At 46.0% G+C, this 26,178-nt stretch overlaps 2 protein-coding genes across 2 annotated transcripts in view; both read right to left on the bottom strand.

Annotated features, from left to right (window-relative positions):
• Positions 1-7,801: 7,801 nt before the first annotated feature.
• On the bottom strand, positions 7,802-23,641 carry DMKN (dermokine). The gene is made up of 15 exons (XM_006899723.1): positions 23,246-23,641; positions 22,823-23,020; positions 22,652-22,717; positions 22,361-22,411; positions 20,820-20,882; positions 20,538-20,588; positions 18,449-18,490; positions 17,829-17,882; positions 16,253-16,312; positions 16,057-16,104; positions 15,818-15,865; positions 13,146-13,202; positions 10,034-10,081; positions 9,377-9,433; positions 7,802-7,849 (listed from the first exon to the last, which is right to left on the bottom strand). Exons 1-15 carry the CDS (start codon positions 23,639-23,641, stop codon positions 7,802-7,804), a joined length of 1,287 nt encoding a protein of 428 aa, XP_006899785.1.
• A 212-nt stretch (positions 23,642-23,853) lies between these two features.
• SBSN (suprabasin) overlaps positions 23,854-26,178 on the bottom strand; it is a 50,881-nt gene continuing 48,556 nt past the window's right edge. Inside the window, exons 5-6 of the mRNA XM_006899722.1 lie at positions 24,497-24,669; positions 23,854-23,872 (exon numbers count right to left, since the gene is read on the bottom strand). Of these exons, the coding sequence (XP_006899784.1) occupies positions 23,854-23,872; positions 24,497-24,669 (192 nt within the window). The remainder of the gene's footprint in view (positions 23,873-24,496; positions 24,670-26,178) is intronic.

Below are 26,178 nucleotides of genomic sequence, written 5' to 3'. Positions count from 1 at the left end.
GCCAGTTGGTCCAGTGGTGAGAATCTTTGTCTTCTTGACATTGAGCCTCAATTCATATTGAAGGCTGCAGTCCCTAATCCTCAGCAGCAAGCACCTCAGGCCCTCCTCAGTTTCAGCAAGCAGGGTTGTGTCATCTGCATAACGCAGATTGTTTATAGATCTTCCACCAATCCTGATGCCACATTTCTCCTCATAGAGCACAGCCTCCCAGATGATCTATTCTGCATACAGGTTGAAAAGGTATGGAGACAGGACACATCCCTGGCATACTCCCTTCCCAATTTTGATACTACTATAATAGTGTTGTCTATTTCCTTTTTCAGTTTTGTTAATGTTTGTTTTATATATTTTTCAGGGCTTTCATTTGGTGCATAGATATTTATTATTGTTATGTCCTCTTGTTCTATTGACCCTTTAAGCATTATGTCACTACCTTCCTTCTTCATTGTGATGGTTTTGCATTGAAATTATTTTATCAGAGATTAATATCACTACTGCTATTTTCTGGTTGCCATTTACTTGATATATTTTTCCAATCCTTTTATTTTTAGTGTTTCTTTTTTTTTAGTTTGTGGGTTTTTTTTATTATTTTTGTGTGAGTGTACCATCAAATCAGATCTGACTGGTACAGGAGGAGATTGTCCCTCCTTCCCCAGCAGAGTATCTGGTGGATTTGAACCATGCACCTCTGGGATTGTAGTTGCAGCTCCTTGCCACTAGGCCACCAGAGCTCCCCTTATTTTTAGTGTTTCTTTATCTTTTTTTTTTTTCAGGTGTGTCTCTTATAGATGGCATATTGATGAATTTTGGCTTTTTTATCCAATCTGCTACTCTTTTTCTCTTCAGTGGTGCGTTCAAACTATTCATATTAAGTGTGATTATTGAGAAGCAGGGTTTTATTGCTATCATTTTGTTGAGTTCTTTTTGGTGCTGTTGCTAGTTACTTTGGTCCATCCTGCTTTCTGTGGTACCTCTGTAAGAAGTGTTTCCTGCAACACTGGCCCTGTTTTCACAAACTCTGTTAGGTTATATTTATCTGGAAATATCCTGATTTCTCCTTCATATTTGATGGGTGGTTTTGCTGGGTACAGTATTCTTGGTTGACAGTTGTGTTTTTTGAGTGTTTGATATATGTCCTTCCACTGTCTTCTTGCTCGCATGATTTTGCTGAGAAATCAGCATTTAACCTTATCTGCTCTCTCTTAGAGGTTACTCTTTGTTTATCCCTCCCTGCTTTCATAATTCTCTCCTTATCTTTGGTTCTGGCAAATTTGACTATGATATACCTTGGTGTTTTTCTTTTGGGGTCTGTTCTATATGGTTTTAGCTCAGCTTCTTGAATATATATTCTCTCATTTTTCATTATGCCTGGAAAGTTTTTCCTTTAGTAATTTTTTCACAACTTTTTTGGTGCCTTTATTTGCTGCTTTTTTCTGTTCTGGGATTCTGATGATGCACATGTTATTTCTCTTGCTTGTGTCCCACATTATTCTTAGGTTTTCTTCTTTTTCCTTCCTTTTTGATTCTGCTTTTTTGCACTAGCAGATCAGTGGTGACAAGTCTATCTTCTATTTCACTCTTTCTGTGTTCCATCTCTTCAACTCTGCTCATGTGTCCCTCCATCATGTTGACAGCATCTGAAACACTGGACGTCTTATTTTGGATTGTGGGTTTTTTTCCCCCAGTGTTACTAATTCCTTATTTGTTTTATCTGCGTTGTTCTGGATTTTTTTAAGCTCCTCCTGGTTTTTGCTTGCAATGTCCTGTAATTTTTCAAGTTTGTCTTTCACCCATTGAAAATATTCAATTGTTGTTCTTTTAAGTTCTGTGTCAGAAAGTTCCATCAGACTTTCTGGCTTCAGGAAATCCATTAATACTGTGTCACATTTTGGGGGTGACATCTTGCTTTGCACTTATAAAATGTGTGGGATAACTTGCTTCTTCAAGACATTGATATGTTCTTGATCTGAAAACAATGCTCTAGAAATTGGTGGGGCAGCTATTCTGCCTGTGTTTCTCTCTGAATATATGAATCAAGGGAAGTTTCAGTTCAAGGCCTGTGAGAGCAGCCTCTTGTACCTATGTTAGATCAAAGTACTCCAGATTAAAGGCCAGTTGATTGACGGAACCTGTAGGCATGGATTTGGAGCTGAGTCGGGGCTAGGGCAGGCATGGAGTGTTAAGCAACCACGGGGGTGGATCAGCCACTTGCAGGGACCTTACTCAGATTTCAGCTGTCTAGGTGTACTCATGAGCAGGGTCCCTATTCAAATTCCAACTGTCCATCTCCCACCCAGCAGCTCTTGCTCAGTGGCCCCCGCCCAGCAGCCCACACCCCACCGGGGCCCTGGGTCCAGCAGAACTCAGTCAAATTCCACTTACTCACTCACTCCTGGCAGGTCAGCAGAGCTTAAGAAAAGTCAGTCGAATTCCCACTGACCTGCTCACTCCTGATGGGTCGGTGGGGCCCAAAGAAACTCAGTCAATTTTCCATTGATCTGCTTGCTCCTGGGCTGTTTGTGGGACTCCAAAAAACTCAATTTTCCATTGATCTGCTTGCTCCTGGCAGGTGGGTCCTATAGTGGTGGCTCAGCTAGCAACTTGTGCCGGGGTCCACAGCTCACTGCCCCTGTGGCTCTCAAACTAATTAATAAAAGTTCTGACTCAAATTCCTACTGTCCATGTCATGCCACATTGGTCTCTGTGCACAGCATCTGTCTCTCTGGTGGCTTGCTTCTATGCAACTTGCCATTCTTCCGGCTCCTTACACTATTTCCTCCATGACCATGAATGATTTTTTTATATGTTGTTGTAATCTATTTTCCAGGATTATAATAGGTACTTGTTGTATAGTGCCTCTAAACGTAAGCCACCTAATTAATATTTCATGTGCTCAACCAAAGAAATAGCAATTTATTTTTTTTTTATGTTAGAGGAAAAACTGGTGGTGTTGGAGCAGTAGTTTGTTTTTATCTTCCAATGGATTTTCAAGGGCAAGATCAGCTTTATATGATTTTTCCTATAAGTGCTCATTTTACAATCCAGTGTCTCTCTTAACCTCTTAAAATTCCATTTATACTGCAAACACAATGTGTTTGTGTTCCTCACTGCCTACTGGGCAGTTAGAGGATATTCTTGAAGAAGGTACTTATTGGTAAAAAAAAAAAATCCCAGAATTTTAAGTAATGGTATTCAACTACCAGGGCTTCAATTTTGGTTTGGATTTGTCTCACAGGGTTAATGGAGTTAAGTAGACTTACAGAGTCTGACTTTGGATCACCTTGCTTCCAAGTCTGGTTGATTTCCCGGTGCCATCTCTGAGAATACCAATAAACCCTTGCTTTCCCACAGGTCTACCTCCACCCCACCCGAAATCAGCCAGAACTTGAGTGTGGATAGGAAGTGAGGCACAACCCTTATTGCTAAATTATAGGCACACCCAGGAGTTCGGAGCTGACCTCATGGGTTAGGGGAAGGAACTAAGGGATTTGAAGGATGGACATTTGGCCTTTATTAGCCTTGGTGAATATGGTGAAAAGCCTAAAATCTTTAGAGAGAAAAAGGCTCTGGGACATGTCTCTGGGAGGCAGGATCCAGGGTATCCTTGTCTGGTCCCTCCCCCCCACCACCACCAACATGATCATATCCAAGAGAACTGTCACACCACCTCTCAGGTTGGGTTTCCTCTTTTGCCACCACTTATCCTCTGTCCCAATGTATCTTTCCCTTTAATTTCTCCCAGGAAGACTTCTTTACTGGATCCCATTTATTTCTGATCCTTCATTCCATTTTTAATTCACAAGTATTAATTGAAGGGCCACTTTGGGCCTTGGCACTGGAAAATCAAGATGGACAAGGTACGTGACCCGTGAAGCTCAATACTCCAGAGTAGAAGACAGATAATTAATAAAAAAAATAAACAAGATCATTTTACAGAATGATATGTCTATGAAGAAAACAGAACAGTAATGGGAATGTGTAGGTGTCATTGATTAAGATGGCCTAGGAATGACATTTGAATTTAGACCTGGAGGAAACTAAAGAGCAAACAATGAAGACCGCAGGCTCTGGGAAACAGGAACTTGCAGTGTTTCCTGGAGTCCTTTTCTCAGCAGTTCTTACACGAGTCCTGCCGAGAAAAGGTCAGATAAGATCACACAGAACCATGTAGACTATGAGAAGGAGGTGGGGTTTTATTCTGGGCTAATGAAAAACTCAGAAAATTTTAGCAAGGGAATAATTGTTGTGGAATGTTGGGGAGGAAGGGAAGGCCTCTGGACAGGATGGGTCGCCCGAGCTCCAGACAGGTGCAAGCCTCCCAGTGGCCTTTAATACAGGGTAGAGTAATCACCCTGTGTTTGGCTGTACCGTCTCAAGAAACCTCGCCACCTGGGAAGACGGCTACCGTATCTATTGAGCCAGGAGTGATCTGCACGAGGCTGAGGTTATCCTGACCAATCCACATGTCCCACATCTGTAAGCCCACCCTATCCTGTCTTCCTGTGATAAGTGCAGTGCTTATCCTAATAAAGTTGAGCTGGATTAACTCTCTGATCCTCTCTGGAGTGGCGTCTCCATCATGCTTACCCCCATCACGTTGTCGCTGTTAAGTTGCCAGGTGGACTGACAACAACAAATAATGTAGTCTAATTCCTCTCCCTAACTGATATTGGGGAATGGTTTATAGAGACAAAAGTCAAGGACACCAGAGGACTAGGAGAAAAGGTAGGTCTGCCTTTTACTAGAGGACTCTTTACAGCAGAGAAGGAGCTCTGGTGACATTGTGGTTAAGGCATGTTGCTCCTAACCAAAAGGTCATTGACTCAAAGCCACAAGGCACTTTATGTGAGAAAGATGGGGCAATTTGCTTCTGTAAAGGGTTATAGTGTTGGGAAACCCATTGCTGTTAGGTGCAGTTGAGGTGACTATAACTTATAGCAGCCCTGTGAACAACAGAGCTGATCCTATCCTGTGCCATCCTCATCATCTCTGATGTGTTCATTGTTAAAGTTGCTGTGTCAATCCATTTTGTTTAGGCTCTTCCTCTCTTTCGCTGACCCTGTGAGGCATTTTCACTCCATCCTGTAGGGTCATTATCTGAAGGTTTGTTGTTGTTAGATGCCAGTGAGTCAAGTATGACTCACAGCGACCCTACGAATTGAATGCTATGGTCTGAAGCCTGCCTTATTCTGTGACATCTTCACAATCTCTGACACACTCGAGCTCATTGCTAGAGTCACTGTGTCAATCAATCTGATTGAGGATCTTCCTCTCCTTCACCGTCCCTCCACCTTTCCAAGCTTGTTGTTCTTCTCCAAGAAATAACCCTTCTTAACAACATGCCCAAAGTATGTGAGATAAAGCTTCGCCATCCTTGGCTCCAAGGAGCACTATAGCTGCACCTTCTCCAAGACATATCTGTTTGTTCTTTTGGCAATCCACGGGATATTCCGCAGGCAATTTGAAGCCACCATCCACTCTTTTGGAAAAAGATGTGGCAGTATTACTTCTGTAAAGATTTACAGCCTTGGAAAACTTTTCAGCAATTCTGTTCTCCCTCTTGAATCACTGTGAATCAGAATGGACTCAATGACAGTAGGTTTTGTGCCAGGTTTTGTGCCCTGCTTCAAGAGTTACCAAAACCCAGAACCATGTTCAGTATTTCAGCTTCTCCTTCATCCCCTCGGAGAATGATTCAAAGAGGTCTAAGTTCCAAGCTATGTCTTAACTCTTCACCCATGCCCCAAGAAGCTAGTTGTCAGGCAGTAGTAAAGACTGGCTGCGCTTCCTGTGACATCCCCACAACCTCCTCCCTGTTGATTTAGGCCCTACCTTCAACATTGAAACACAACTGTCTACAAACCCAGAGGCTACACCTTAAGGACAGACACAATAAATGATGTGGGGATGCAAAGCAAAGAAGTAGTTTTTAACTTTCTCCCAATCAGATAGTTTTATTCACATATATTTCCCCAAGTCCATTTTGGAGCACATTTCTTTAATTTATTCATTAGTTGTTTGAGGCCAACCCCTAGGGATGGATTAATGGCCAAGGTAGCAGAGGTTATACATTCAGGATACTTGCAATATTGGAGTCACTTAGGTAGGCAAGATGCTTCATGTCCTCCATGTCCTTCCTGGATCCCTGCAGGTATGTTAAATGCAGGGAACACGGTGGTGGGTCCTTTTTGGCTACGTGGGCACGCTGTACCGGCTTGGTAGGACTTTGACTCAGAATCTCTAACTACAGACTCGCCTTGTCCCCAGGGCTACTCACGTTGTGACAGGTCTGGGCTCAGCCATTATCAAGAGCCTCTGTTTCATTGGTACATTAATGGAGTAGAATTACTCTGACTCCTTCTCTTAGCAGTTTGGAAACACAGAGAAGTTCACCGATAGCAGCTCTGCCCCCAGGCACAATTTCTTAAACACATCAACCCAACTTTTCCCCTTCATGCACATTTCTGTTTGTATATATGACCAAGGCAATTCTCTACCAACCCCTTGTCCCTATTTCCTACCTCTTCCCTGGCCCTGTCAGACCAGTCTCTTCTCTTTGAACAACCTCTTGATTCCCATCTCTGATTTGAATTACTGTATTGTGGGTTTTTCAGTTGCCAAAGTATCTTCAAGTGTAATAAACATGGTGTGTTCAGATATAATTGAGCAAAGCTTACTTCTTAGAGACAGGGAAAAAGAGTCACGGTAGAGACGCTAGCTATTTCTTGTGGGGACTAAAACCTAAGACTTGTCTTACCTCAGCCGACCATTTCTCATACCAGGAAAAAGGCAAATTATGTAGCCTTGAACCACTCTCCCATCCTGACTGGTCTGGACCATAAACATAGTGTTAAGAAATAAAGTATAAGAAAGTTTTAGGGAAACAAGAGTCATTTTATTTCCACAGTGAAATTCAAAAGGAGGAAGCTTCCTCCAAACAACTCAACAGTGACCTCAGATCAAAAGGTAGAGGAGGCGAAGAGAGTAGTTGGTTTATCTGATGAGACCGATGGTCAAGGAGACACCACAATGGAGTGGGGAGAAACAAGAAACTGACAGACCAGGTCTCCAACCCACAGAAAGAGGTGGGAGAGAACCGGGGTAAATGGGGCCACCGTCAGGATCCTTGACGGCTGAGGCTTTTCAGGGCTTCATTAGTGGTTGGTAGAAATTTCTAGAACAAAGGAGATGAAATAATAGAAAGTGATCACTTTGAAGCTTGTTGAAAGTTACTATCCTTTCATTTGCCCTCTGTGATCCAATTTCTTTGTTGTCCTGATTATTTAAAGTTCCCTTCCCTTTTACTTCTAAATAGATAGATGATAGATAGATAGATAGATAGATAGATAGATAGATAGATAGATAGATGATAGATAGATCTGATTATCCCAAGTAACTCTACCTCCTGCCCTTACAGCTTGAAAAAAAAAACCAGAAAATTTGTTTTAGTTACTCTGTTTCTTACTTCCTTCCACAAAACCTTTGTACCTAAAAGGCTTGCTTCTCTACAGATCTCTTACTTTGATGTCTCTGCTCCTTAATCCAATGCCTCTCAGTCCCTGTTCCTTAACCCAATGCCTCCCTGTTGTCCTCGCTGCTCTGCCTGAACACTCCCACCTCTGCCCAGTCCTTCACTCAGCACTCACTCAGAGAGTACTTCCTGAGCATCTTGCCATTTTCTTATGAATCTCTCTTCACATCCCCCTCTGGGGTCTCCTGCTCCTTCCTAGTCTTTCCACCCAGATCAGATTTGACTTAGTGTCTCAAAAAATTCGAGCAGAGAGGGGTCTCAGACACTCACCTACCAAAATTTCATCCACTGCAGCAGGCCAGGTTGTGCCCGGGAAGCCTGTGGGACAGGAAAATGTCTGAGTAAACATCACCCTGCCACCTCCACACCTCTGGCCTTAGATCCCTCCTCTCAAGAGCTAGATTTTCTCAGCCCTCATACTCACCGAGGAAGAAGCTGTGACTCCCCCCTGTAAACAGAAAATTAGAGCGGAGAATTGATTTCTCTCCTCAAATATGTCCTCTAGGGTCCAGGATAAGCTTAAACCAGGATTATTCCAAAGATCCCTCAGGCTAGCTGTGGACATTCAGCCCATGGACATTTTTCCACAACTTAGCCACTGGAAGTACATTTTCTCTAAGAGGACATTGGATAGGGTTCCCTGTGCACAGGCTAAACAGGAGGAATGCAAACAGGATGTATACGTCTCCTTTCTAATTGCTAGAAGCCTCCACCTGGGCAATTAGCAGAATGGATACCCACCAGTAGTATTAACGGTATCTCCATCTACATTCAGTCAGCCTGGAGTTTCAGATCTCTCAGTAGAAAGAGCTTTTCCCTAGGGCCTTGGGCTTTATTCTGAGTGGTCAAATGTTGTTATATAATACCATCCAGATGGAACTGACTCACAGCTGACCCCCTAGTGAGTTTTCAGAGGCTGTAAGTGGCATGGCATGGCAAGGGATTGCCAATTTCTCTCCCACAGAGCTGCTGGTGGAGTCAAACCACATGCCTTCTGGATTGTCAGCACAACTCCTTGCCACTAGGCTGCCAAACTTCCTGCATCATCCTCTTTTTCTGAGCGATGGGGGCAGGGAAATAGGTTGAAATCCGGTTTTCCATTGCCGATTAATTAGAGTTCACCTACTGACTTGCTTCCTTTGCAACCAAATAAAGTCAAGTTCTCCAAGATTTTTCCCCCTTTTATTTTATTAATAGACTAGAGCATTCAGTTTCCCACTTTACAGAGAGTTCCTGGGATAGTATCTCCTGAATGCTAGTCTGCCCCCTCCTTCCAGAAGTCAGCAGTTCAGAAAGAGAAGGGACAACGTCCAAAAGGGGCTGTGGATTTGTTTTGCCATGTGTCACGCAATGTTTTAGAGCCTCTCATTCTTTCTGAGGAGACGGCTGGCTTCCAGGGTTCTCTGCGGCACAAAATGCAGACACCGTCCTCCTTGAACATGTTCTTAGTCTCCCTCGGAAGCTAAGTCTTCATTACAGAGGATGGGACTCTTTTTTCCCCCCAAAGGACATACAATTTATTAGAGACTGCTCTTTAAGCCAGAAATGCAAGGAGCAGAGGAGACAGGAGCCCTTCAGAAAGGTGTAAGTTTAGTGAGAGAGTATTTTTTTTAATTTATTTATTTGAATATGCCTAAGATAGAAACAATCTTAGTTTCTGTTAAGCTACACCTAGAATCAAGAAAGGCTTGATTGCTGGGGCAGTGGTGAAGGCTTTGCTTACATCTAGATCTTTTTTTTTTATGAAAGGGATTCTGCTTCCACTAAACAACATGGAGGCCCCTAAGCCTCTCTCCTCCCCCGCTGCAGAGCTTGGTGGGAAAACACAGCAGTTGCAGGTCTTACCTTTGCAGGGATCTTGCCACCATAGCTAGGATATGACTGCTGGTTATAATTGTAGTTCTGCGGAAGAAAGAAGGAAAAGAGAGTGTGAGACGATAGATGCCACCCTTGTTTTGTTGTTGTTGTTGTTGCTGTGTGCCGTGGAGTCAGAGTCAACCCATAGCTGACCCTCCAGTAGGTTTACAGAGGCAGTAAATCACATGGGAGGAGAAGGTCTGTCCTTCGGCTGAGGAGCAGCTGGAGGAGTGGAACTATATATCTTTGGGATCTTACCACTAGACTACCAGAGAGAAAGAGAAGATATTTTGTTCTGGGGTCCACACCTCAGCTCCCTGAACTTTCTTAAAAAGCAGGACCTTTCTTCAAGCCCCTACCTTCTCCTCTCTGTACCCAAAGTGCTTTTTTTTTAATAGAAACTCCTGCATCTAGGGCCCACACCCTTGTCTAACTTGATTGCCTTAGCTTCAATAATCCTACAGCCTTACTTCCTTGGTACCTCTCCTGACTTCACCAGTGTTACCTGGGAGGTAAGGAGAGGAGACAAAGAAAATAAGTGAACTACAAGTGGTCAGATAACACAAATAACCTACCATGGAAGTTACACCTGTGCCCGAGGGATTTAACTTGACCATGAAGTGAAGGAAAGAGAGACAGACTCACCTGACTACCATCGACTGCCCTCTTCTGTATCAACGAGGTATCTGCACCCTGCAAATGAGAAGGAAGCATCTCTGGTCATTCAGGTCTCACAGGCTTTCGGGGCTCAGGCATGATGTACAGAGAGTCTGTACTCCCCTCAGGAGGTCCAGCATCCCACTCACCCCACCCTTTCAGAGTCTCATGACAAATCCTGCGTGACCCAGATAAATGTAGGACGCAGATTTCCACACTCAGGGCGGGGAAGTTGGGGTAGAGTACCAAATTTAACACCACCACTCCCACCCATACACCTACAGCATTGAAGGACCTGGACTGAACAGAGAATGACAAACAGGTGGTAACCCCAGGGGCTGCTCTAAGGCAGAGCTAGACACCCCAGCAGCAGCCTGCTTTTTGTCTCCATCAAACTTTATGGGGCTCTAGCCTTTGGACACGTACGCTATTCTTGCCACAGTCTTTGAAAGGATGAGCTACAGAAGCTAAATCTACTAGATTACCATTGGGTCAAAGGAAGGCAAGAAAGGGAGAAAGTACAGGAAAACAGACAACGTTAATGCAAATTCTCCGCAGCTTCACTTGGCCCTCTTCTTCTCCCTCCATCCCCTCCGCACTCCACAACCACCAGGTCAGTCAGGGAGGGAATTCTAAGCACTAGGTGAGAGTAGTCCCTGTCGTCATCCCTTCTCTACTGGGACCACACGCACGTGCATGGACATGCAAAGGAGAGATGTGCTTCCCAATTCTGACTTCAACTCTCTGCCTTCTCCACACCTAACATTTAATCTTAACTTCACTCAAAAAGACAAAAACTCATTGTTGTTGAGTTGAACTGACTCATAGCTGACCCTCCAGCAGGTTTTCAGAGACTGCTGCAAATTGCACAGGAAGAGATTGCCCATCTTTCTCCCCTGGAACCACTGGTGGATTCGATTCAGCAGCACAACTCCTATGGACTACACACACCACCAGAGAACCTCTCACCCAGTGTTAGTATCCCTAATGTGGAGGTCAAACTGGCGGTCCACAGGCCTCTAGACGTGTGCTTGGTTTGCCTATATTTTTTGAAATGAATTTACTCTTGAGTAAGAGCAATGGTGTCCCTTTGGAGACTAAGGTGTGTCTGATACAGGCCATGGTCTTTGCTATCACTTGTTATGCATCAGAGAGTTGGACAATGACTAGGGAGGATAGAAGGAGAATTGATGCCTTTGAGCTGTGGTGCTGGAGAAGAGTATTGAGTGTACCATGGACTGCTAGGAAAACAAACAGATTCATCCTGGAAAGGGTCAAACCGGACTGCTCCTTGGAGGCAAGGATTCTGAGGCTTCATCTAACATACTTTGGACATGTTGCAAGGAGGGACAGGTCCTTGGAGAGGGACATGAAGCTTGGGAGGGTGGAGGGACAGCACAGAAGGGGAAGGCCCCCTATGAGGTGGATTGACTCAGTGATTGGGGTAATCGGGATAGGTGTGTCGGAGACGGTGCGATTGGCACAGGACAGAGCACAGTTTCTGGATGTTGTACATAGGGTCGCTATGAGTCGCAAGCAACTCGACGGCACACAACAACAACAATTAAAAATCAGATTTCTATCTCATGTTGGTAAACCAGATGGCATAGCTACAATGGTCTGACATATATGCACTCTGCTGGAAAGCCCTGGCCTCCCATTTAGCATGACTCCACCTGTCCAGCCTCATGTGTCTGCCCCATGTGAATATGGGAGTGAGTAACTCTTGCCTGGTACTCAAAGGCCCTAATTCCCAAAGACCATTGCCATGTGGAATCAAGATGTGGTCTTCTGTGTTCTATGCATCCCTCCCAAGAACCAGTCAGATCCCCCACACCTACCTGCTCCTGATTCTGACTTAATGGACATCTACTGTATACTGATTATCTTCTAGTTTCTCTTTAGCAAGGGAAAGTTGGCCTCAATTCCCAGTCCCTCCTCCCTGCTTTGTAGCCCCCTCCCCCTGCTCCCCGGCATTATTAGCCCATTGGTGCCCCTGACCCCTGGACAGGCCAAGCCCAGAAGAAAGAGCAGCACTGCATAGCTAGTGGCTGGATTACGTGTCTGTCCTGCAGAGTCACAATCCTTGGACCCTTTGCCTTTATCCTAGGGAAGACCTCCCACTCTACTCCTTCTTCCTTGACTCAACCATGTCCTCCCTCTCCCCACCCACCCTACAGCCACAGCCGTAAAAAAGGAAGAAATTGGCAAGGGGAAGAGGCACTTGCAAGGAGGGTAAGGAACTGGGAAAAAATCAAGAAGCTGCTTGTCAAGGGCCTAAAATCCTTTGTGCCCAGTGAAGTCTAAGGCAAGTGGTTAGGTAAGCTGTCCTTCCTCTCCTCTTACCTCAGTAATTGCTTTCCAGTTAAGAAAGGGAGTATTGTGCTTGAAATCCTGGAGGGAAGAAGAGAGATAATTGGCCCACCAAAACAAACCCAAAAAACAGCCAAACCCACCACCATCAAGTCCATTTCCACTGACAGTGACCCTGCATGGGGGTTTCAAGGCTGTAATGGGAGGAGACCGTCCACTTTCTCCCACAGCACAGTGACAACAGGAGATGGGATTCAGAGGGCGGTAAGGGACAGGATGTTGGGCAGGTTTCAAGGTCATTGAAGGAATGCAGCTTGGGTCGTAGGTGTGGGTTTGAGCCAGATGAAGATAAGCATACAAGAGACTGAAGGTGTTACAGTGTAAGATGGTACTGGTGATATGATTCAGGTGGGGTTAACAATCTCAAAAATGGAAAGAGGAGTGAATTTGGCAACAGGTAGTCTGGAGCTGAGGGTGGCCACCTTGAGGGAGGTGTGGAGAGGGACAAGTGAGCAGAACTCCAAGTTCTTCAAAGAGCCTCATACCGTGACTGAAGAGCATTATGCTAAGTGAACTCAGTCTCATAAATACTGTATAAGACCATTATTATAGAGCATGTATGAGGACAGGGAGCAGAGCTTAGTCATAGGGTCGCACCATTTGATGTGTGGAGGGAAGTATTGGTAAAGGAAAGGAGGAAAGTCTGGTTGAAAAACAGTACATATGAACTTTGTATGTAAACAAGTATAAAATAATTTTATTTTAAAAAAAAAAAAGAGACTCATACCTCCCAGAGCCTGCTGAAGTATAGGAGGGCTCTCGCGCTGGGGTGTGAGATTTGGTTCTGTGAATGAAAGGTGGGAGCAGATTAGCAGAGGGGCCTGATTTCCTGCTCCCTACTTCCCAAATCCATTTCCCACACTCAAAATTTCATTTGGACTAAGGTTTGGGGAACACTGTTTTGGGGACATCAGGACCTCCTTTTGAGATGTCTAGAGCCATCAGCCCCAGCGCTAACACATGCAGTGTCTTTCTCTAGGATTCCTCCAGACTCTGCCCAAATCATAATTTTAGCAAAACCTAGGACCAGAATTTCTCCCCCTTTTCCCACCTGCCGTGCCATTTCCAGTCCTCTCCCCAACACTGTGGGGCTAAAGTCACCTTTTCCACAGGCCTTCAGATGTTCTGTCTTATGGTTTGGTTTGGTTTGGTTTTTACCTGGGCTGAATTTATTTATTTTAGTATAATTATTTACTAACAACTAGGAATCTGAAATGTACTTTTCTTTAAAAATGAAGTGGTCATATGGGTCTGAAAAGGTGGAGAAACCTCAACATGAATTCACCAGTCCATCCAGCCTCAAACTCAACAACACTTGACAACTGTGGAGACGTAACAAAGGAGAAGAGACTGAGAGTGGGGGGCAGCTAAGGTTTATTTCAAGGGCAAAGGTTGAGATTAGGGGTGAACTAATGATCTTTTAGAAGGGTGATGGGACCAGGGCTCCCATCCATCTGGCAGCTCTTTGGAGGTCATGGGATGTGAGAGCTCCTCCGGTCCTGGGCAAAAAGATAAGTTCTACGAGGAAGCTTTACAAATAAGAATTCAGGAAAGTTGCGGGCTGAGGCAAGAGTAGAATTGACTTTTGCTCCAGAAATCTGCAGGGACTTTTTTGCCCATTATTGTCATCCAATCAAATTCGGATAGTTAACCTCACCGATATCTGCCCTACCACACCAGGAACAATATTTACAGCTCCCCTCTCCTGGTTCCTTGCTACAGCTGTAGTCCTCTGCTCTCTCAGCCCCACCTACACCTTGAGAAGGACAATGGGACTCTCCATTCTCTTCTCTGCCCATCCCTATCCTAGCATTCCAGGCAGAAAATTCAGTCCTTCCCACACAGGTAACTAGGATCACTTCCTTTCCTGCATCTCAAGATAGACCAAAACAGCACCCACCCTCCACCCGGCTTTTAACTATTTGTCCTGGACTTCTGGAAGGTGTCTGCACACGGCTCTACCCTCAAGCACAGATCTGGTTGCAGTGTGATCTGAAATAAGGACAGCCTCCTCATTAGAAACTGAATGTTCTCTACCATGTCTTGTCAAGCCCAGAATCCAACCGCTAAGAGTCTGACACTTCACCTCCCCACTCTCCCTCACCTCTCATGCCCTATAAAGGCCACAAATTTTGTGAGATCAGGAATCCTAGTCTTCACTCTTTTATTGTAAAAGGTTAGAAATTCAGCTGCTCACATGGACTAGTCAGATGAATGACGATCACGGAATGGCTGTGATAGGCAGGGGGAGTTCAGCTATAAGCAAGCAAGCATTTCTCTGTAAGAAGCATCTTCTATAATTGGCCTGGACCCATCACAACCTTATGGAAAGGGAGCCCAGTGTGGCTGCATGTTTTGAGATAATTCAAAACAACAAGTCATTATGCAACATCTCTCAATATTTAAGTGTTGGCAACTAGTCCATATTCTTAAAGCAAAACAAAACGAGGCAGACCTGTGTAGCATCTGCAGGCTTCCAGCTGCAGCCTCTGAAATTTGTTTGGATGGTTCATCTGCCCTTCCTTCACTGATACCCTAGACGTGCACTTGCTATTCTGTCGTCATAGGGGAACCTGACCAATGATTCCCCTGCAAGAAGGATGGGGAGGGGAGGGAGGAAGGAAATACAGGGTTCTGGACCCCATGTGATTGCTAAGAGTGCATATATACAGGGTCTATCACCCATCAAGCATTCTCCCTCTTGGTGTGAACAGCAGGCTTCATGTGAGCTTTGAACCCCACCTGAATCCTTATTCAATGTATCGCCTACTCCTTCTACCAAGAGAACACACAAGTCTGTCCGAGAGAAAGTGAAACCTTGGAGGCAAGAATGTGAAACTCCATCTCACACACTTTGGGCGTGTTGTTAGGAAGAAAACATGCTTGGAAAGGTGGAGGGTCAGCGTAAGAGGGTCAGCGTAAGAGAAGATGGCCCACAACAAGATAAATTGACACAGTGACTATGATAACAGGATTGAGTGTGTTGGAAAGATTGAGGATGGCCCAACACAGGGCAAGGCAGAACCTTTGTTCATAGGGTTGCTATGAGTCACAGTCAACTTAGTGGCACGTTACGACAATGACCTGCCTCTCTGATTTCCTGAAGCTTATGCCTATTTGTTCACCCCTTAGCCTTCCAGATCCCAAAGGGAGAACTAAAGTTCAGAAATTTTGCTCAGTTCCATATGTTGATATATTAAAGGCGTTCATCCTCTTCTCTTATTCCCAACTATCTCAAATTCTCCCCCTTTTCCCAGGCCTTTCTTTGACCTTCCCCTGGTTATGTGCACACTCGCCTAAATAATTGCTGTTTCTTCAGTTAAACACCCAAGGGCTCAAGGCTTTTCTCCATACCTTCCTCCCACAAAAATTGAGTTGGCATGTCTTCCCAGCACTTACCTTATCTATGGCATCCCAATTAATGAAGTCTAGTTTGGATTTAAAATTCTGCACAGGAAGAAAGAAAAAGGAGGGTGGCTGGATTGGACTATAAGAGAGGTCAAAGGCCACTTTTGATTATTGCTACAGAAAAATAACTTCAGCTTGAGGGGCGGTAGGGGCAGCTCCGAGCGGCAGTGCACAAGGGGCAGAGTTGGTTTTCCAAAAGAGAGTAAGGAGAATAATCTTTCCGAACTCACCTTCCATAAGGTGTCAAAGTCGAAGAGCCCTGATGGTGTCTGAGAGTTCTAGGGAATCAGATGACAAATGAGATGGGATTAAGAATCCACTTGGTGAGAATGAAGCAGGGGACAGAAAATCCGGGTGCCAGAAAGGAAGGCAAGGATTGTCTGACACCACAGTTTCAGCCAAAGGTGGAATGTTGCTTCCACTCACCAAAGTATTGATGCCACTGATGGCTTCACCTCCTCCACTCTCTCTACTGAATCCTTGGCCCTAAACAGACGAGATGGGATCTGATGTCCAAGGTTTACGCATCCTTGGGTTCAGGCCACCTACCTACTTGCATCTACTTGCAACCTTCACTCATCTTCTCTGTGTATTCTCTGCAAAGCCATCTTCTCTTTTCCTTTAAATGTTGGTGGTGGGTGCCATCGGGCTGACTACAACTCATAATAACTCTACGAACAATAGATTTGAACTTGGCCTAATCCTGCACCATCCTTATCTCTGTCATACTCTAACCTGTTTCTGATAGTCACTGTGTCACTCTATCTCAGTGAGGATCAGCTTCTCTTTCACTGACCCTCTACTTTCTGAGCATGATGTCTGTCTTTCAATTGTTGTTGTTATGTGCCATCAAGTTAGAACTGACCCTTCAGTAGGTTTTAAGAGGTAGGAGATTACACAGGATGGATTCGAAATGTGTACCTTTGGATTGGCAGCATAATTCCTTACCGCTAAAGAAGACTCTCAACCAGACGGACTGACACAGTGACTGAAGCAACGGGCTTACGTATGTCAGAGACCGTGAGGATGACACAGGCCAGGACAAGGTTCAGATCTGTTCTTCATAGGGTCGCTCTCAGTTGTACTCGACTCGACAGCACCTAACAACAACAACCAAAACAAACCACCAGAGCTCCCTTTCTTTAAATAACACCTAAAAATCTACCTCCAGAAAGTCTTCTTAGAGTTATGTTAGGAATTGTGTTGCCAACACAAAGATACGAGTTGGTTTCCAGTCAACAGTACACAACAGTGTATTTAGTCCGTCCGTGCACCTTACCCTGTGACATTCTTCTCTAGGAAATATCTCTATTTTACAGATACTGTTATAGTGTACTGTCAAGTGGGAACCAACCTGTAGCTGACCCTCCAGTGGATTTTCAGGGGCAGTTAACCACCTGGGAGGAGACTGTCCTTCCTTCTTCGTCAGAACTGCTGATGTATTTATGTGCCTTCAGGATTACAGCGCAGCAATAGCCCAGCAGCTGGCTGCAGGATCTGTCTGCATATCTGATTCTAAAGTCTAGTCTTTGTATCACCTTGGTCTTTCGTGATATGCAGAAAGTTGTAGTAAGTGTGGAGGTGAGCAGGTTACAAGCCACTGACTCCTTATTGCCCAAGTGGAAGCCCAGGCTCAGAGAGGTTGCCTGCAGACCCACGGACTGTGTGTGAGCACACACAGGCTGAACACCATCTTCAAACTCAAAGGTTCGAGGCTTTCTATTTTTCAACACTTCCTTCTGAAGTATGACTTTAAAAAAAATGCTTCCTATCCATACTTCTTTTACTTTTGTTTGCATTCCCCTTTACAGAGGTGATGGAAATGAATTCACTGAGAAGTTTGGATGGGAAACCTCTGTTCTTGTTTCATAATGAGGATGGCACAGATTCAGAACGGCTTGCAAGAAAAGACTAGTATTTCTTCCACCAGGCTCCTGGCATTATGTCATCATACTTCACCATCTCTTCTCCTAAAGCCAATTCTGTCTGCTCTTAAACTCACCTGGTAATTGCCTTGAGAGCTCCCATAGTGGTAACCACCCTCTCGGCTGACTTCCTATGGAGACAGGAAACGGACAAGAGTGAGTGAGGAGAGGCAGGGTAGGGGTGAGGGGTGTGGGATAGCAGGGTTTAGGGAAAAGATTTCCTGAATCAAGGGACAAACATGGTACAAACATGACAGAGGACTTCTCAGGGCCCTGAGAAAGCAGCTTTCTATTCTGTAGTCTGGATTACTACACACTAATGATGTTTATGGATCTTGGTTTATATTCATTTCTGCAAGCTGTCCAAACTCCAGAAGACACTTTGCTACAAAAGCATTTAAATTCTTTTTCTTTTTTCTTTTCTTTTTTACTAAGTTAACGCAAACTTAAAGGCTTGACGTTTTGCATTGTCAGGAAGGTGATGCCAATCAGGGAGTTGAGGTAGTCTGGTTAGTTTCTCCATAACTTAAGGGTGTGGAACATGATGGGTCTCAGAGCCACTGGTATCTCTTCGTTCCTGTTGGTAACCTGTAGACCAGGCCAAGCTTATCCGTTCCCTGGTCTTCCTCTCTTAATATTACTACTGGTGAGTTAACCCCCATCAAAAATCTACTCTTGAAGCCCGCCACATCCTTACCCTGATGCCGGAACTGCTGGGGCCTCCCTGCCCTCGGAATCCCTGAAGGACAAACACAGTGTCATATTGGACCCTAGAGCCATCCCATAAATTAGTGTATCAAGTTAATACAATCCCTCTCAAAATTCTAACTTTGTAATCTGTCAACACAACCTTTAAATTGATTTGAAAGGACAAATATCTAAGAATAAGAGAAGACTAGAAAAGATAAACAGCTCAAGAGGACCTCTACTGGCAGAAGTTGATAAACTACCATTAGCAAAATGAGGTAGCATCTCTCTTAGAACAAGAGGAACCCAGTGGCCTAGTGGGCAAAGTCTTGTGCCGCCAACCCAAAGGCACGCAGTTCTAATCCACCAGCTACTCCTCAGGATAAAGATGGGCAATTTCTCTTCCCTTAGTCAACACTCTTGGCACCAGCAGCCAGGAAATTAAAAGGCGCATTGCCATGGGAAAGTCTGCTGTTAGGGACCTCTCCAAAGTACTGAAGAGCAATGGTGTCTCTCTGGAGACTAAGGTGCGTCTGATACAGGCTATGGTCTTCGCAATCACTTGTTATGCATCAGAGAGTTGGACAATGACCAAGGATGATAGAAGGAGAATTGATGCCTTTGACCTGTGGTGCTGGAGAAGAGTATTGAGAGTTCCATGGACTGCTAGGAAAACAGATTCATCCTGGAAAGGGTTAAACTGGGCGGCTCCTTGGAGGCAAGGATTCCGAGGCTCCGTCTAACAGACTTTGGACATGTTGTAAGGAGAGACCGGTCCTTGGAGAAGGACACCATGCTTGGGAGGTTAGAGGGACAGCGCAGGAGGGGACAGGACAGAGTCGAGTCTAGGGCTGTTGTACATAGGGTCACTATGAGTCGCAAGCGACTTGACGGCACATAACAACAACAACAACATGATTTATAGCCTCTGAAAACTCACTGGAGGGTCAGTTATGAGTCCAAATTCAGTAGTACAAGCAATTTAACAAAATAGAATTCACAGAAGTACTACCAAAACATTTAGATATTTACAAGTGACATTTTAAATCAGTGGTGGAAATGATTCGACACGTGGGTCTGGGAATATTAGTTAAGGGTTTGGGGGAAATTAGCTAACCTGTATCAATTTCTTTCCTTCTGTTTTTATCTGATTTTCCCCTCATAAGGGCGTATACCTCTCTAATCTAAAGTGGACAGTATACAGCTGTGCTGCCAGTCCAAAGGCATGGGATGTGAATCCACCAGGCCCTTCACGGGAGAAAGATCTGTGCCATTTACAGCCTCTGAAAACCCACTGGAGGGTCAGCTATGAGTTGGCTTTGACTCCATGGTACATAACAACATAACAATAGTGTTTTTCTAACACAATTTGTTCTTCTATAATGTCATTTCCCCCTCATTTAACTTCTCAATACATCTGGAATTTACTTCTCTATATACAATCTATTGCTGACCCTTCCTCTCTCTGGTTAAGCCGCTTCTTTTCCAAGTGTAACATAAGGAAACATCTCTGTTTAGCCCACCCCTCCACTGCTGTCTTATTCTCATCTTGCCTTGCAACAACAGCTACTGAAGTAGTAGACAGAGTCCGCTTTGCCTGGAAGTTTGTTAGAAACAGAATCTTGGCCTAATGCCATGTTTGCTGAATCAAAACCTGCATTTCCACAAGACCTTTTGGCGATTCACATTCCCATTATTCTAACACTCTGTCAGTGCTCTGGGTGCTGATATAAAGCCAACATTTCAAGAATAACTGGAAAAGAAATATACATTTTTCCCAAGTATTTCTGTCTGTCAGAGGATTCATCATGGAATTCTATTCACTGCTCAGGTATAGAATATTTGAGACAATTACATTTCTACAAGGACTGATTTCTCTTAACTCTATAGCGTAAAGTAAGACTGCATAAAGATTCATTATCATTCTTGAGCTGCTTAGTATTTTTAGTACTGTCTTCACCCTGAATTTCTTAAGTTTCTCATAGACAAGGCTGAGGATGAGGTTAAATTAAAAAATGGGGGCCACTCAGGGAGTTCTGTTATAAGGGATGGGCACAGCAGTAGTGATGCATGGCGGTGAGCCCAGGCTTGACTCTCACCTGACCTCCAGATCCCCCAGACATCCGGATTTCATTCTCTGGGTTGTCACACTACCAGAGGAAGAGAAAAGAAGGATTTGCTCCTAGGCTCCTCCCAAACACAATCCCAGCCCCCACACTGTAGTATTTTTACCCCATGTTACCCCAAAATTGTCTACCTCCACACCCCAATTATTCTCAGTCACAGCCATAGGTCTCTCGTGGCCCAAGTGTGGGGGTCTACAGTCTTTTTCTTCCCCATTCTTTGAGGGCTTTGTGCATGTCGGTCCATCACCCACTCACCTCGGGTTTCTTTCCACCACTGCTTCCACTGCTGCTACTTGAGGAGGAGCCGCTGCTGGATCCCTACCAAAGAAAGCACCAGTTCCTGTGCTGTCTTAAAACGACTTGGAAAGGGCTGAAGTTGGTCCCCAACCGTACTGTGAATTTTTTTAAAATCTCTAGTCCGACTCCAGCCCACTCTCCCAGCCTCCATATTCTCCCTCCTTATCTTTAGTCAGTCAGTCACGGAGAGGCCAGCACAGAAGCGGCCAGGTGTGGTAGCGAGTATTTGAGAATATGCATGATTTGGGGATTCTGAGCTGTTGCCCCATCCTCTACCCTCAGCCCCATGCCCTCACGACACACCAGAGACCAGACTCTGGAGCCAAGCTGCTTAGGAGTCATGATGATTGTCAGTGGGCATCCCCTGCCCACCCTCCCCATCTATCTCCTGGAACTCAGAGTTCTTACCTGGGAGTCTGAGTAGCTGCCTTGATCAAAGTTTCTTCCATTGTCTAATGGTCGGTCCTAGAAAGTGGAAGAAGAGTAGTGGAAAGAGCAGGGAATGACAGCAGTTTATGGTATTTGGCTTGTAACAGTTGCCTCGCTTCCCCAGATTTCCAAGATGACCAGGTGTCTCTTTCTCCTTTCCTCTCCTTTCCTCTCCTCTCCTCTCCTCTCCTCCTCTCCCTCTCCTTCCTTTCTCCTCTCTCCTCTCTCTTCCTCTTTCCCGCCCACCCTTCCTCCCTCTCTCCCTCTCTCCTCTCTCCTCTCTCCTCTCTCCCTCTTCTCTGTCTCTCTCCAGACACCACTATTCCACTCCCCACCCCACTCTTGGAGCAGCCAGGCTATGACCCTCTTCCTGATCCCCTCTCTTTCCCACTGTGCCAGAGGGCTCATGTGGGCACTGTATTTATCAGCGCCGTCTACACCACAGCCTGCAAATGTCCTCGCATGTGTGCCTCCCTGCTCCCATTCAGGAGCTCAGCAAGGGGAGGAAGCAAGAGTCATAGTTTTCTGTGCCCATCCCTCTTCTAACACCTGCCTAGTCAGACCTGTCAGGTAGGCGTGAGCTGTAGGAATAGACCTTAACCAGGAGGTGGCACACACACACCATCAGGAACTAGCAGATAAGGGAACAGTGTAAGCTGAAAGCACCTCTGCTGGATAAAGTATAGAGCACTTAAGGAGCGGTGCTCTGTTCAGGCTGAGAGCCTGGGGACAGGCGCTGAGGCTTCCTCAGCACGCAGTGACGCCACTCCCCCCAGGGCTTCTCCACAGCAGGGCCCACCAGGGTCCTCACTCCCATCATGCCCCCAAGGAAGCAACAGAACTCACCCAGTTGGGCCCTGAGCTGCCTCTGCCACTGTTGCCCCCACTGCTGTTGCTGCTGCTACTCCCGTGTGAGTTAGAATTGTCCTGAGGGGCAAGCAGAGATGGAGAACAAAGTGAGAACATAAACATGACTTCCTCCACCTCCCTTCCGCTGCCCACTCTAATGCCAGCCAAGTCACTCTATCCCTTCCCTGTACAATACATTTCAAGTTACCCCTCTATCTTACCCCAGAGCTGCTGGAACTTTCATCTGAGCCTGTGGGCTTAGGGTTAGTACACTGCAGAAGAAAGAGGACAAGTGAGTTTTGAGCTAGCCAGTCAGAGTCTTCTCCACAAGCCAGGTCTTGCCTTCTTGGACTTTCTTTCAAGAGGCTGTTTCTCCTCATCTCCTTATCATCTTTCTCCCTCTTTCCTATCCACCTCCCCACATCTAGGCATTCCCCAGCCCCGCCCTTCCCCATTTCTCCCTTCACTTTGTCTTTCTCCCCTACTTTCCACCCCCAGACTTTCCCTTTTACCCCGTTATTCTGGTTGTCTCCACTGCTGCCTCTCACTGATTCGTAGCCCGGCTGGGCCACAGCCCCCTGCAGGAAGGAGAGAGCGAGTGTGAGGTCAGGAAGGCAGAGGAGTGGAGATGAGGGCCTTGCAGGAGGAAGATGGCTGGTGGCAGGGCTAGGTTTTGACCTTACCTGAGCATTGCTCCCGAAGTTGAATGACCCTCCGTTGTTTTCATGACCCCAGGAACCACCCTGAGAGCTGGTTCCAAAACTGCCTTCTGAGTCAATGGGGCGTGCCTGGCCCCAGGGAGTTCCTTGACTATGGCCACCGAAGCCGCTTTGGGCACCAGAGACGCCGTGGCCTCCATATGCAGGCTGAGCATTGGTTCCCTGTAAAGACACCACACATTCAGAGGTGGTAACGTATGACTGAGTGGTAGGAAGAAAGGCAGGTATGGCAGATAGGAAGGAAACAAGGGAAGAGAGACCCCAAAGAAGAGGGAGAAGGAGCAAAACACATGATGAGAGTGTCCTCCAGGCAACCATAAATGAGAAACCCATTCATCCTTTCAAAGGTTCCCCCGCATCCACAACCCTGCAGTCCACACCACTCACCCAGGCACCGCTGCTGCTGCCAGGAGCCCCTTGCCCGTAGCCATGGGCCATGTCCAGTCCATGTCGGATGATGTTTTCAGCCTGTCTGCTGGCCTCACCCCCAGAGTTTCCAAGCACATGGGCTGCTTCCCCCAGCCCATGGTGGATGGCCTCCCCAACTCTGTGGCCTGCAGCTCCTCCCAGCCCAGGGCCTGCTGACTCCCTAACCCCAGAGCCAGCTGCTTCTCCGACTCCTTGGCCAATGGCGTCCCCCACCCCTTGTCCAATGGCTTCACCAATGTTGGCTCCAGTGCTCCCACCACCACTCAGCAGTGGGCCAGCCTCCCCTCTGGCCAGAAACAGGGCCAGCAGGAGGTAGGCTAACGACCTCTGTGACCTCTGCGGCTGCGGCTTCATTTCTCCTCTCTCTCTCTCTCTCTCTCTCTCTCTCTCTCTCCTGTCTTCCTCTTCTTCCCACCCAAGTTTAATTCTCTGTCTTTTTCCTCCCCTGGTCTACCCACCCTGCTCTGTCCTTTTCTTCCCTCTTTGTTTCTCCCTCACTCTGGCTCTGCAGACCTCTGTCTCCTAACCTACACTCCTCTGACCTCCCAGAGTTCTCCTCCCTGCCTCTACTCCTTATAGTGTAGCCTGGGAGGAGAGGGTGACAGGGCTAGGTGGCTCAGGGTCCCTCCCCCCATGACTCAGGGCCAAGCCAGGATAGGGTAATGAGCTGTAATTGGGAGTTTGGTGTTGAAACAGAGAGGGAGACCGTGCATATCAACAAGGGAGGGAGAAATGGGATGAGGCGGGTGCAAAAGTGTTCTTATTTCCCAACCCCAGGAATTTGGGGCGCTGGGTGGGGGTAGGGGCATCTGAGGAGAGAGGCTGTTTCGTGTTTCATGGAGGTGGGTGTCGGGAAAAGAAATTCCCAAGGGAGAAGCCACAGAAGGGAACTCCCAGAGAGCAAGGAGAGGGAAGCCCAGCAGAAAGGCATCCACCTGAGCCCTAAACTAGGCTTGGAGGGACACCAGGGGCCCTTTCTTGGTGTCTCACTTCTCACTCTGCATTACAGTCTGCCTCTGTCTCATCTCACACTGCCACATAAAGGTGGCTGTTCTCACACTCTTCTGCACCTTTCCAGCCCCTGTGGGGGAACTAAAAGCCATGAGGATGACCCTGAGAGCCATCCCCAACGTTTCTCAGCTTAGGGTGCAGGCTACTCTTGGCTGGGGAAGCTGGGTGTGAGCAGGGTAGCCGGGCAGGCGGGCTTACCGCCCGCCCCCGCCCCCGAGCGAGTAGGAGGGAGAATCAAGGGAGGGAGCGGCCTCGGGCGTGTTTACCCAGCCTTGGAGAGAGCACGTGCCTGTGAGCTCACGGCCTCCCATGATGGGCGGGTCTGCATCAGCTCCCCCACCACTCAGCCTTGAGCAGGGGTCTGCACAGCACTGGTGAGGGACGAGGGTCAATGGAAAGGTGAGAGCCATGACCCCTTGGGAATCTAGAACTCAAGCACCCTCTCCAGGCTCATCCCACCTCTGCAAGCCTGGTCACTTCTCTATTCCCAGGAGTCCGGGATCCTCCCACTTGGCACTGGCTTGTATCACTGGGATTCATCGCCTACTTAGGAGGGGCCGGTTTCCATGTACCTTTCTCAACTTCTCTCAGTCAGTCTCTTCCTCCCTCATTCTCCGCCCCCACCCCCTTACCTGGAACATCCCAGCACTTCTACCCATGTAAAAATACAATCCCTGTATGTCTTCCTCAGCCTCTGCCTCTCTGTTATTCCATCCCTGACTCTAATGATGACGGCAATAATGTAGTGGCAATGATAATAGTAATTATTATCATCCCTGTTAGGGATGCAGCTTCAATTTATCAAGGACTTTCTATGTGTCCAGCGCTAGGTTAAGCACTTTAAGCCTCATACAGCCTTGAGGTAGGTCCTATTATTACTTCATTTAGAGACGTACAAATTGGGGCTCAGAGAAGGCATTGTACATAGTGAAGTCAAGGCCTATTTCCAGGTGGTGGTGGTGTTGTGAGGTGTGTCATCAAGTCAGCTACTACTTATAACAATCCTGTGAATAACTGCCTTAATCCTAACCTTGGCTCACAAGCAGTGTTTCAAATCCACTCCCTGCTTTTAAAAGCCTCTTAGTCATCCCAGGAGCTCTAGTAGCCTAGGGGATAAAGAGTTATGCTATCACTACAAAGACAAGTAGTTCAAATCCACCAGCTGCTCCACGGAAAAAAGATGGGCAGTCTTCTCCTATGTGAAAATTAGCCTCTGAAAAACCCTCTGGAGGGTCATCTATGAGTTGATTCCAACTTGACTACAATGAGTTATTTGAGTCATCCCTGGATAGAATTGGTTTGGGTTTTCCCCTCGGTGCCATGTGTGGGAGAGGGAGACTGGCTTTAATGTATAATGTTTAATGTATTTGGTTTATAGTGGGGAGGAAACCATATACCCTTTGAAGGGGCATCCCTGCCTCAGTTCTGGCTGAATGCCAACACAAGGACTTACAGTTTTGTCAGTTCCCTTTTTTTAAAAAAAAAGAGAGGCTGGAAAATATAAAACGTATTTTAATGTTCTGGTTTTTCAATAAAAACATACACAGTTTTTTAAAAAAAAAATTCATAGTGGGCTTGCCACTTCTCTTGACCTGGGGCTCAGGATCATAAAGCAAGACTCAAAGACTACTTCCCAAATTTCTTTGCAATGTTTTCTATCTGCCCTTCTGTTCTCTATTACTAATACTTCATTATCACTACTGTAAATGCAACGCCAGGATCACATCTCCTTAAATAGAAGGTACTGGGGAAGATACAGTAGGAAGTAAAAAATAAATAGCAATCTTTTTAAAAAATTTAGGTTGTTTATTTTTCATTTCAATGAACATCTACAGAGATTTTGGAATTCCATTCATTCATTGTTGCACCCTTCTCCCCGC

Source organism: Elephantulus edwardii, unplaced genomic scaffold (assembly GCF_000299155.1).
Source record: "Elephantulus edwardii isolate Elephantulus edwardi_28Jun2011 unplaced genomic scaffold, EleEdw1.0 scaffold00266, whole genome shotgun sequence".
Taxonomy (NCBI): domain Eukaryota; kingdom Metazoa; phylum Chordata; class Mammalia; order Macroscelidea; family Macroscelididae; genus Elephantulus; species Elephantulus edwardii.
Note: the sequence above shows the minus strand (reverse complement) of the source record. Positions and strands in the feature narration are given on the sequence as shown.